This window comes from Zonotrichia leucophrys, chromosome 2 (genome assembly GCF_028769735.1).
Source record: "Zonotrichia leucophrys gambelii isolate GWCS_2022_RI chromosome 2, RI_Zleu_2.0, whole genome shotgun sequence".
Lineage (NCBI taxonomy): Eukaryota > Metazoa > Chordata > Aves > Passeriformes > Passerellidae > Zonotrichia > Zonotrichia leucophrys.
In genome coordinates, this window is record NC_088171.1 from 17,722,625 (window position 1) to 17,735,731 (window position 13,107).

A 13,107-nucleotide genomic window follows, 5' to 3' on the forward strand; every position below is an offset into this window, starting at 1 on the left:
GTATACCTGAACTATTAGGAAGTTTTTAATTCTTGGCACATTCTTATTTTATGTAGCACATGGGCATTTTTAAAAGATTTGTTTAAATAACTCAGGAGGCAAGGAAAAAAAAATCTGGAGTAGTTTTCAGCTAGTTTACAGATTCATAAGCTATTCATATACAACTTTTAAGGAAAAACATCCAGGTACCTCATTCATCTTTATGTTTTCAACCAAGGTGATTTCCTGCATCATAGGCCTACTCTGTAACCCCCAAAAGAGGTCAAATACAACTTTCATACTTACACTGCCTGGTGGACAACTCTGGATTTTTCAAGGAGGTACTCTGAAATCTGAGCTCCTACTACAGTGCCCCCACAAGTGAATTTCATTTCCAAATATTTTCCAAATCTGCTTGAATTATCATTGATGATAGTGCCTGCATTCCCAAATGCTTCTACAAGGTTGTTCACCTGGAGAATCTTCTCCTGCAGAGTCCTGTTATTAGCCTGGATATGAAAAAGACATTGTTTCAAATTATCAGCGATTATTCAAATTAATGCATTTTTAGGTGCTCCTTTAATCTTCTCATTGGTATTGTGAAGTGTGACATAATCAGGGCAGCTATTCCCATGGAAATTATAATTATATGGAGAAAAAAGCATATATATACATATAGATATATATGTACGTAGATATATGTGTGTATATATATATATATATAAAAATATATATATAAATGAAATCTGTCAGAATATAGCAATCCTCAGAACTATGGCTGTCTGGAAGAAATAACACACATAATGATAACAATACTATAAATTAATTTCTATGGTTTCTGTGGTTTTGTGGCTCTGAGATGGCCAATCTGCTTTTAGGATCCTTGTTAGTATCTGGTTACTGCTCCACTGCACCCTACCAATCCATTAGCTTGCTTTCATCTCACCTCGGGCATGCTAAAAATGGCATTTTATTTAGACAGTTATGGTGGTTACTTCCCAGAATGACTATGTCCTACTGACAGAAATCTGGTTGTGGAAAGATGAGAAGCAAGAAGAAGATTTTGTTTAGTACTGCTTGCTTGGATGACTTGAACGCTCCCAATCAAACAGGGATCTGACTTAAATCACAGCCCTCATTGCAGTGGGTACTTTTTGCTGAGGAATCCCCAGCATATTTCCAAGTGACCCTAGGAGGGAGGAAGGAGTAGATAGATGAGCATCATGTTCTAATGTTCTTTGGAAAATGTTCTTTGGGAGCAGTCTCACCCCACAACCAATGCCCTGTCCATGGGTTCAGCCCTTTAGACCCAGGATAGCAAAGCCTTAAAGCCTCACAGAGACATTCCCTCTGCCACTTACCTTGCCAAGGACAGTGAGCTGCTGCACCAGCAGATGGGCACTTTGTGTCTTGCCAGCTCCACTTTCTCCAGAAATAACAATACACTGCAGAGAAGAGAGCAAGACTGAGCTCATCACATATCTCTCAGCCTGGGAGAGGATGTAATTAAGATACCTCATCCATACCTGATCAGAGTTGTATGTCACCATGGACTGATAGCCTATGTCAGCGACAGCAAAAATGTGAGGAGGGTTGGCAGTCCGTTTGGCTCCAATATACAGTTTGGAATGCTAAGTGAAAGAAAAATAAAAGCATTATCACTGTCCTTTAAAAACTTTTTTTTAAAGTTTGGTTTTATTTTTAGATTAGTGTACAGCATGCTGAGGTTTCCAGCAGTGATGTTTTCTAAAAAAGCTGTTACTGCACTCACTATACCATGAATCTGTATGTACTTAGGACTATAAGAACTGCTAAAAAATGAAGTGCAATTTTCTATAATTTTAGTCCTGATTACATTATGAAACTAAATTTATTAGGAGAAAATTTACTGTTGTCAGACATCATGGTTCCAACTTATTTAAATTTATTTGTGCTTCCCTTCCTATTAGTATCTCTGCATGGTATTGATGTTAAAACTTGAGATCTTCTCTGTAGCTGTAGTATCTGATAATTAATAACCCCAAATTATTGCATGATCTGAATTTAATATCTTTCCCCTTTTGTATAATAGGGACGCAAATTCCCTTTTGTATAATAAGGAGACAGATTCACAGCAGTTAATATTTTACAGGATTGCTTTGTACATTATCTACACTGTAGACATAAAGACACTAGAAATTAATTATTTTGGAGTTTCTCATTTCTGTGCTGAAATTCAGCAAGTCTTAAGAATTTGTGTCAATGTGCACTTGAAAGAACATCTCTACTGGTAATTCTGTTTTTCAGAGTAAGCTAAAATAAATCTCAGGAATGGTCTTACTTTATAGTTAATGCAAATATTGATATTATAGTGGAATTTGGTGCTAGTTTAAAATAATAAAACCTAAATTTTCACACCTGTGCAGAATAAATATCTAAGTTCCGAAATGGATTGACAGCGATGAGAATGTCCCCAACGTATGTGTAGATCTGGTCCTTGGCATAACCCTTCTGCAACTGCTCCGTTACTGTGTTCTGGTGGAGAGGGAACAGAAACCATCAATCACATGGGGGGAAAAAGAATGCAAGGAAAATGTATAAAATATTTATATAGTTTCAGTGGGTGAGGATGGGGAGGGAAGGTATTTATAGTCAGGAGTACAATGGATCATGATCAAAAGTAAGTAATATTTTCAAACACACCGGCATTTCTAATTTTTTATCTTACTTTGAACAATACATACTTACAGATCTTCAAATGGCTGTAGAAAAAGGAGTTAAGTACTGCTTTCATTCAGTTCATCAGATGTTTCCATGAGACAGTCTTGTCTACATTTCTACTACTAAAGTTTCATGCAACTTAACAAGCAAGTCTTTTGATTGAGTCCATAACTGCCACTACAGCTGCTCTAACATTACTCTCAGTTATGATACAACACAGATGTTCAACTGTTTTCTTCCCATTAATGTAAACAATGATACATCTTTCCCTATTAACAAGCAGCCTCTGCTGTGATTGTTCTTTGCTATTGCAGAGCCAGTTTCCCCTGAACCAAGAAAAGGGAAGGGCCCATTAGTGGCATTCAAATTTCCTGATGTAATTTCCCTCAGCAGCTTCTGCATACACAGCTGGCTATATCAAGTGCCTGGTTAGGTCTCCAATCAAAACAGGCCACAGAGCTGAATGAGGAAATTCAACCAGCCTTGAGACTAATCTAGGGTACATGTGGAAATATTTAGGCTCCATACCCTCTGGAACAGACAAACTGGCAGCAGAGGACTACAGAAGGAATTGCCTTCCTTCCTCATCTATCTATTCACAGTGTTGTACACTGTGTCCTGTTTAATACACTTAAAAGCTGAATTCTCAACAGCTGCAGAGGCTATATTTCCTTCATGAGAAAACATATGGAGAAAAATCTTGGTTTTTGATTGCCTTGATAAACTTTTTGGTTTTGAATGCTCTCTTTCCTTTTTGTCAAAACCATATTCACGTTACAGAATTATTTTAGGGGAACTTCTGCGCTTTCTGAAATTATTTATTGCACCAATAGAAAAAAGGTCTCTTGTCTTGATCTGATGATGGGCATGTCTAAACTGGAAGAAAAAATATGAGTGGAAGAAAGAATACAGTTCTGAGAAGCCACCATTCATATGTGAAAGTGGTTTTAATTGGATTTGATTTAGTAACACCACATAGTCAAACAATGCATTTAAACAGAGGCTTCCTGAGGACTTCCATGAGAATGCTCCATCCCTTAGGAGATGGGATATATTCCAGTTAGTCTGGGATTTTTTTGTGCAATAAAATCTCTTTAGCTTGGATTGTTTATATGTATCATGGTAAAAGAGAAAAAAACCCCCACAGCAGTCTTATTCTTCCTAATACTAAAAAAATGCTTAAACCTGAACTTTGTCCAGTAGATGAATTTTGGGTTAGTTCAATTACAATTAACTAAACATCAAGCTATAACAAAGCTCTTGGGCAGATGGAAGATGTTCTGTGAGCTGTCAGCATAATACAGTTTACCAGCTCAAGTGCCACAATGAATATTCTGGACTGACAAAGGTACAATATACCAGAGAAGTTTTACAGATAAGAGAATGTGAATTATAGTCTATGCACAGCCCAGTAGATGAAGAATGACAGTTTGTTTACAACCACTGATGGCCTCCAAGACCTGCAGATAATGTGCTGCAGCCTGATTCTTCTTTCTGGTTTTGAAGCTTAGAGCATAAACACAGCAGACCTCCTCCCTCCCTTATACCATGTTTCCCTGCACCCAGTGGACTAATTGTTGAGCTTTGACAAACCAGTAGTATTTGTATCAGCAATTTGGTCAAAGGTCCATGAGCAGGCTTTGACAGATGAGAGGCTCAGCTGACATAAATTGACCCTCATGCATTTCCCCACCAAAATAAGTCAGTGAGAACCTATTCTGGGAGAGTATGGTGAGCTAGTTTAAGGCAACTCTTGGTACTCAAGCAACAGTGATGGAAGGTCTTGGACCTAGACCAATTTCAGTTTCACACACCATTGCAAACTGGATGCTTAGCTGTAGTAAAACCCAGTGATATAAATCCTGTTTAGTCAATGGTGTTACCATACTGTTTGGTCTATGGCTGTAACTCCAGAGATTATTTTAGCTTTGAGTTGAAACCTTTCTGACACAGTAAATCTTGTCTAAAATATTTGGCATAAAGTGGTGAAATGTCATTGTACACTTACACAACTGAAGTGTGACAGTTGAATTTGAAAATCAACAGCACACCATTGCAATTTAATATGTGATTACTCCTCTTCAGGAAAACATGAAAAAAGATGTTCTTACCTCATCCAGTACCTCCAAGGTTGCTAAATCATCTACCTCCTCTTGGTTTGAAACTAGCGACTTACTGTAGTTCCCTTTCTTTGTGTGAATACGTTCAAATCTAGAAAAGAAAGAGATACAATCTCCTGACGTAAGGAAACACAGAGCAGATCTTGCATCTGCAACCATCTTGAAGGCCAAAACCGTCTTGCTTTCCATTGTTCTGAATTTAAACACACAAATGTTTGAAAAGCAATACAGAAGTCAACTTCTTGGTACAGCACACCAGTACCTGGCGATTCGAAAGCAGTGATTTGATTCCAGAACTTCTACCATGAAGAATTTTGTCACTCTATAGATCCCTGCTTAGATCACACCCCTACATCAGCAATAAGACAGGAGCTTGGCAGTAAAAGTTTTAAAAAAAAAAAAAGAACATATTTATAAAGCATGTAAGACTGAAACTCTGGGACCAACATGCAAGAGGATCCTGCTAACAGTATGTATAGGACAAAACCTGAGGAGTATGATGAAATAGTACTGATGAATAGCAAAGATGATGGAGACAAAGCAGTCGGGACAGAAACATTTTTAGCTTAGTAATGACAGTGCTCTAATGTTTGGCTGAGATGACCACACTACAGATGAAAGTGCTACAGAACCACTGGGGTAAGTAAAATACATCTTGATCAAATTTTCCTGGACTTGCTAGGAGAAAAAGTCATACATGAGAAGGAAACAAAATTTTAATTATCTTTCTTAGCAGGGTTAAACTTCAAGTTTAACTTTACATTTGTCTTAGATTTCTTTTCTCCTTCAATCAAACCATAAATCCAACTTTATGCAGCCTTATTTTAATTAGCAAGAAAATTCTCAGAGACTTGGATCATTTTTTATCCAAGAGTAAAGGCATTGCTAAATAGAGCAAACGCAGCAGAGAAGGCAAGGTTTACAATTCATATTAGTTAAACTTGTTCTATGAGATGAGGGAAAATAAGGGAAAGAGAAACTGGATAAGTAACAGCAGAGTTCACAAACTAAATCAAGCTCAGATATGTAATAAGGCACAAGCACAGGAAAACTATTAAGTAAATCTGATCTCCTGATATGACCTCAATCCCTTTGATGCCACTGGTGGGAAGGCACCTCTCAAACACAAGGAACATTTACCTTGGTAAATGGAGACGGCCAGGAAACTGTTGTGTGAAGCACTCACTCTTTACCTTGATCCCAGACAAGACCAGGTAAATTCTTTATTTAATTTTGATATTTGGATATATGGCATGGATAAAAGCAGACAGGTGTTTTCTACACAGGCAAGAATTTTGATATACAGTGAGCAGATGACAGAAGAAAGAGTGTAGTCGCACCAAGAGGGAAAGTTAGAGTGAGTGAACATCACACTGATGGGGAAAGCTGAACACCCACAGATTTACTGCATATTTAATAGGCTGCACCTGTTCCATCAACATCACCTAGTTAATGAGTGCTGCTTCAGGTCATGCTGGCTGTGCACTGATAGGGGATGCAGGTGGAGAAACTCAAGCAGTTTACAATAACAGGTACAATAACTATCTGCCAGGATGGAAAAGGGACTGGAAGAAATGGGCAAATGATGCCCTCCCAAACTGTGAGTGTACTCACAATCTGCATGATGGAAACCCAGACCAGAGTGCATTTCATCTATCACTTCTTTCAATTTCTCTTGTCTCTAACAATCATTCCCTGAGGATTGACAGAATGGCTTGTCCTCATCCTGGCGCCAGTGTCTTTCTCCTTTACACAGGTGCCAGATACCACCAGAGTTTATTAATTGTCCAGAATGCAAAGGGAGGAGCTTCCCACCCACAGCTGACTAATTCTGCAGCTTTAATATCAAGACACAAATATGTAAGACTTCCTTGCAAGAGCTACCATAGTTTCACAGTTTCTGTGCCAAAGTCGCAGTACAGTATCCAGTGAGGAGGCTAAGTGACCAGGAAGCAAAATGAACCAAAGGATTGACAGGATCTACATTATCCTAGTTTGACCTATTCTTCCCTTTCCTTTGGAATCCAGTTTTACCATAAGAGCTGCCCTGATAGTACTGCCTTTGCAACAACAGTATGAGACCACTTTTGGTAGCATGTACCCCAGGCAATATTAAAGAGGAGGTGGTAATATAAAGATTTAAATTAACTCCTCAGCCTTGCATGATCTTCTGCTGCTTGATTTGCGTTTAGCAGCTAAAGGACATTACTGAATCCAAAGTCAGAGGTGCAGACAAAATCCTACCCTCTCAATAGAAATCCACCTCCTCTATAATTCACACTCCTATTTATCCCTCTTTTTAAAAGTTTCATTTGAAAAAAGTTAAATTTGGACAGCTGAAACAATTTCTCCTTTGTACCTGTATGAAGGTCATTTTGTGTCCAGAAGATGCATCTAATATCAGTGTGACTTTGAGAGAGAGCTACCAATATGCACACAAGGGAAAGATGTGGAAATTGCAGGACTATGTCAATCTCCACTGTTCTGCTTTTTCTGTTGCTGAAGAAAGACCCAAAACAAAACTTCTGTCAAGCTTTGCTTTCCATTTCTGGTGGAACTGTTACACATTGAACACATTTTTTTAAAATATGTTAGATCCTTAAATATAACTGCATATCAGTGAGAGAGTGGTATTTCCCAGGATTAGTTTCAACTACCATTTTTCATTTAAAGTAAGAAACTAACAATTGCTGTGAAGGAAGGGAGGAGAATGCTCCAGTCATGGACATTTTTCTTTTTCTGTTTTTTTTTCTTTTAGGGAAACAGATCTCTGTGTATGCCAGGGAGGCTTAATTACATAAAATCGATCCTCCTGTAATCCTCCTCAGCTGACATTATGAGAACACTAGTGCTTGTTGGGCTAGATTATATTCTCCATTCTCCAGAGTACATAAGAGTGGCAGATTTGCAGAACACAATATTTTTCCACTTTGCTGTCAAAGGGCACAGACCCCTCAAGGGCAGTTATACTGCTTCACTCCAACCACTTTAAAAAAACTCACATCAGTGCTGTTGACATCAGTGCTGAAGTTTCATTAAGATCATGCACATAGACATTGTGAACTGAAATAACCATGTATCTCTGTTCTGCTCAAAAATATATTGGAGGCATTGGATTTTACAAGCATGCCTGACAAGCAATTGAGGCAGCTAAAGGCCAGAACCTTCAATGCAGTAAGGACAAGAAAATGAGTCAAGGCAGCATTGTTTCTGTGCATTTTCTTTCACATCAATGCTCCCCTCCCCCCACTTATCTTTCAAGATTCAGTTAAATCAAAATGAGGCAACCGCAGCTTTTTTTCTTCAAATTGTCAGAATGTATTTAAAAGATTTCTGATAGTTCCAAAAATACCATGAAAAGGAAAGTGTGACTCATGATGCCCTGCTGAACTCTCTGCCTAAACTGGTTGGAGAATCATCTACAGACTAAGAAGTGACAGTAAAAGGGCTGGCCTTAGTCTGAGTGTACAGAAGAAACTAAAAATAATGAGGTTTTTGTAAGGTGAAGGTGGAAACAGCTGTACACCTCCCAGCAGTTACAAACCACAGTAAAATGACAAAGACGCAACACAGAGAAACCTCTACAGGATCTGTCATTGCTGGTGATTCTATTTCTCTGGAGGTTGAGCAAAGCAGTATTAATTCAAACTTAAAATCCATTTTTTTTCTTCACAGATATCTTGTGAAATCTGCCTAAATAAAACTACAGCATGCTATCTATGAAAAATCTGTACCTGACTTCAGAAAGTGTAACACTTCAGTGATAAGGCTCCAGCTGCATCTGCGCAATGCTTTGCAGACAAACCTGTGTTCCCTTCTGTATTTAAATGATTGACAGCACTGAGACTACAGGCTGCAGTCTCAGGGAGCTGTGCAGCTTATGCAAGGTTTCTGAGAGCACACTGTTGCCCTGCAGAGCAATGGGGCTTTTGATTCAGAGGTGGCCTGTGCCCAGCTCTGCACAATCTGTTTGACAAAATTTGTGCTGCTTTTCCGTGACCTGTAAACAAAGCAGATTATTATTCCTTCACAATGGCCTCAAGAAATATCTGTGTCCCTGACAAATTTCAGGGGGAAGTGTGTGTTCTTAACTGAGCAAATAGGAGATCTCTAAAAGGATTCTTTGGGATTAGTTCCTCATGAGTCAGGCTCAGGCCCTGTGCTCAGAGCCATATCCAGATGATAAAGGGGAAGCTCCATGGGCATGAAATGCCTGCTGAAGTGTCCCACCTTCAGGAGAAATGAGGTGCTGAGCAAGTGGACTGGCACAGCAGTAAAGTACCACTTGCAGAGCATTTCTCCTGAGGAGTTCTGAATGCAGGGGGAACATCTACCTCCTTTCTTCAGAAGGTAAACTATTCTTCATTCAGGCATTGCTGTTGTACATTGTGTTACATAGAAGAACATTATTCAGATATAGAGATGTGTTTTAGCTATGGGACTGGAGATCTGCTTATTCTAAGGCCTTTGTTCCCAGAACTCCCTACTTCTTCTACAGCCTGAGAGAAGTTTGCAGCACAGCAAACTATGGAGTGTCCTCAATGCAAAAGCACAGACCTCTTGGTATAACAAAGCCCACACTGAGTTCCAGCAGAAGAAGAACTGGCCTGAAGGGATCAAAGATTGAATCCAAATTCTAAAACCCCCCATTTCAGCCACTACTCCCATCCAGATGTCATCTGGAGACCTTGGCCAAGACAGGACTGGACTCTGTGTGTCCTATTTGTACTGCTCCTCATATTGTCTTTGTCAAGCCAGCACGGGGATCTCCCATCCTCTCCTACAGCCTGCCCTGCAGAGCTGTCAGCTGCTGTCAGCTGCTTTCCACTGGCAGGATGAGTCACAGAGACTGGGATGGAGTGAACACCCAGAAAGTGGGCAACACAAGTCTGTGCAATCAGGAAAAGTCATGAAAAGAAACTTTATGGTACTCCCTGCTTTTAATAGGGGTCAATAAATTGACAACCACCTTTGTTGTACATGAACTTCTATGAAATTATCTCCCTGGCCTTTCCAAATAGTTAAATAGAGCAACTGTTTAGGACTCTGTTACTGATTTCAATACCAACCCTATATGGCAAATACAGGAGGACAAACTCTCCTAAGAAAATAATTCAGCTCACCCAAAACTTTGCATCATTTTGCAGTAGAATAGGTCTCTTTCCCATAATTACTCAGAGAGTATATAAAGATAACTCTTAATCTGGGGACCAGAGTCATTTGCTGAAATCTAGGTGCACTGAATACCCCTCATATGTACAGCTCATTTCTGGAATGACTCACAATTCCCAGGAAATACACAATGTACTAATCATTGCATATTTCTGCAGAGACTATTGTAAAAGCAGTCAAGAACAAGACAGCCGAACAATTCGAGATAAAAGTCTTACAAGCCTGACTGTCAGGTGTAGATGCGACAGTTCTGAAGGTTGTTTCAAAGACAGCTATTTCTGTTGCAGAGTAAAATTCTTTACAATGCAGGGATTTTTTTCCCTCTTTTGGCCTAGCAAGAAGTGTATTTTTAGAACTGTTTTGGGGTATATGCTGCAGTACTCATTTTTAATAACTATTTTCATCACTAATTATAAATGTTAACAGCTATACTGCTATACTGAACGCCTTTATCAAGCTCAGGGACCCTGTCCTGAAAGTGACTCTCCTCACAAAAAAACCACCAAAATTAATTGCACTTAGTATGCAACTCTGCCTGCTTCACCTCTTCTCTAACATGAATTTAGCCCATATAGCATATCTCACATAGCATTTTTGATATATAGTTCATATATTATTCCCAGCAGCAGATTTTAAAGATCCTACAGTCAGGATGTTATGGGAAAATGCTAATGTATCAAGGGATATTTTCTCCTGCTATTCCCATTGTTACTGCAGCCTAAGTTCTGAGCTAGGTAAGGTTAAGTTGCAAATAGATATTTTTAGCATAAAAATATGATTATTCTAGAAAAAATGTACTGCATTTGCTCAAAGTAAAAAAGTGCAATTTTCAATGAAGCTTACTGCTAATATTCAAGCTTTTTTGAGTCTTGAGTAGCACAAGATATTCTAGTGCTAGAACACTGCTCAAAGGCTACTGAAAAACCAGTATTTACCTTCTATCACTTCAATGAAACCTGGAGCTAGGCTATGGCACATTGCTATCTAATGTTTTATCAGTGTTAATTGAGATTTCTCTGGTTAGTCAGGTGGTTGGTGGGCTCTCTTCCACTTGTTGTTTCTCTTTTTCCATCTCTTGAGAGGATGCAGACAATGCAGCACCTAAACCTTGGTTCCTCTTCACTAGAATAACAACACTGGGAAGGTTCTGAGGGCCCTCATCACTCAGTCTTACCATTGTTCCTGAGGTATTTTCAGTCTTAGAAAATACCTCAGGAACAATGGTGCCAATGGCAGAGACTCCAGAGTGGCTCCACTCTGTTCCTAGAGATTTTCCATCCTTCCTGAGCACACACAGTGCACAAGGATAGGATCTGAGGGTACGGCCCTCTGCAAAAAAAACATGAGAATGTGGTACAATGTAATGAGCTTTTCTTTTTGAGCTATATCAACTGCACATTCAGCAAACAGCAAGGTAAGATCACAAGTACATCAACAGACTACTGCTGCAGAAAGCAGTCAGAACCAAATTGCACCTCAGCCCAATGGCCTAAGAAGGTGACTTGATTTTGAGTGAAAAAAGAAATAGTGCACACAATAAAACCTAGTGGCTGGACTTCAGCTATTAATTATTTTTTCCTTTGAAATACAAAACTGCAATTAATGCATTAAATTTGATGAGGAGAGTAAACACACACAAAGAAAATAACCGGATTCCAAATTTTCAACTTTAACTCAACATTACCAAGTTTATTGACTTTATATTCCAATGCCCATTTATACAACACAATACATGTAGCAAGATTTCCTCCCTCAGTAGAAGGAAAATATCTTTAACCCTTTAAACTACCTGCCTCCCACTGTCATTCCCATTGTCAAGAAGGAGGAGAGTTATGCCTTCAAATTAGAGACTGAGAGAGTGTGAGCTCGAGATCTGGAAGAAGTTTCACAAGGAAAGTTGCCAGTCACTGCTGAAAGTTCAGAAATTTCACAGTAGGACCCTAACACATCACTGCAAAAACAGTGCCAGAATAGCATATACAAGAAAAGAGCAGCTCTTCCAGGGGACTTGTCACTATAACGCTTATATCTTGATTTCAAGTCAGATTTACATGGTATTTCTGTACAGACATTGCTTTTAACACCATTTGCTTTGTGCAGATTAAAGGTCAGAAGATACATAGAATTAGTATCTCTAAAGACTTTTAAAAAAGCATGACTACTGAATTTAAAAATCTTTGCATTCTTATCATTCACAGCAGAAAAAACAAATGCTGTTCTGTAGTCAGTCTAACAGTGTATTTCACAAAATTGCACAGTCACAAAATAATTTAGGTTAGAAATACTACTTGTTAGTATTTTAAACTGCTAAACTGAAATATGGGCTATGCTCAGTTTAACCCTGCCATTTAAATTACACTCTGAATTAAGCAAGTTTATTTTTTGCACAGATTCAGATAAGAAATGATGTAATTTATTTTAATATTATTTTGAAAGAGAAAATTCTGTTTTCCTTTGGGAAATTTGACATAAAAATTACACTTGATCAACTATAGGTTGATCAAGTGTATAGGTTGTATAGGTAACTTCATCACATAGTAATATATTCCCTTAAATTCTAGTTCTCATGAAGAGCCATCAGCTTATAAAACACAGTGTAAACAGGACAGAAAAAATACCAGTAGATCATCCTGTTCTTGTGCTACTTGACTGCTCTGTACGCATGCAAATTGGGCCTCTTTCTTTATGTTTGTATTGTACAGAAAACAAAAAAAGTTCATGTAGTTTGCTTTATGCAGCATTGACATGAAAAAAATAAAGGATTTGAAAAAATAAAAGAAAATAAAAATGAGTTCTCTAAAATGGGTAAAAAAAAATCACAATGTCTGATTGACTGGAAGATTGATTGTTTTCAAAATTATTTAGGCTTTAAAAGGACTAATATCACAAGTGTTAACAAGATTTTAATTAATATAACCTAGTGGTTTGGACTTATTTTACCACATATCATTTCCCTGTGTTTTTTAAATAAATGCTATTTAAAGTCTGGATTATGTTGCTGGTTTAGTGCTCAGCACTGACATCCTATAAGCTTATTTGAATTCAAGAATCCTGGATTAAGTAAATGTCAAGTCTGCAATATATAGAGCATATAAATCCAGTCTGAAGCTTAAATGAAAGCTAAATGCATAGTTTT

At 38.2% G+C, this 13,107-nt stretch overlaps 1 protein-coding gene across 6 annotated transcripts in view; it reads right to left on the reverse strand.

Annotated features, from left to right (window-relative positions):
• Positions 1–13,107, reverse strand: part of MYO3A (myosin IIIA) — a 137,176-nt gene that overhangs the window by 51,614 nt on the left and 72,455 nt on the right. For all 6 annotated transcript variants that reach the window (XM_064704088.1, XM_064704084.1, XM_064704085.1 and 3 more), the window contains 5 exons: positions 4,791–4,890; positions 2,377–2,493; positions 1,506–1,610; positions 1,341–1,424; positions 286–488 (listed from right to left, as the gene is read on the reverse strand). In XM_064704088.1, the coding sequence (XP_064560158.1) occupies positions 286–488; positions 1,341–1,424; positions 1,506–1,610; positions 2,377–2,493; positions 4,791–4,890 (609 nt within the window). The remainder of the gene's footprint in view (positions 1–285; positions 489–1,340; positions 1,425–1,505; positions 1,611–2,376; positions 2,494–4,790; positions 4,891–13,107) is intronic.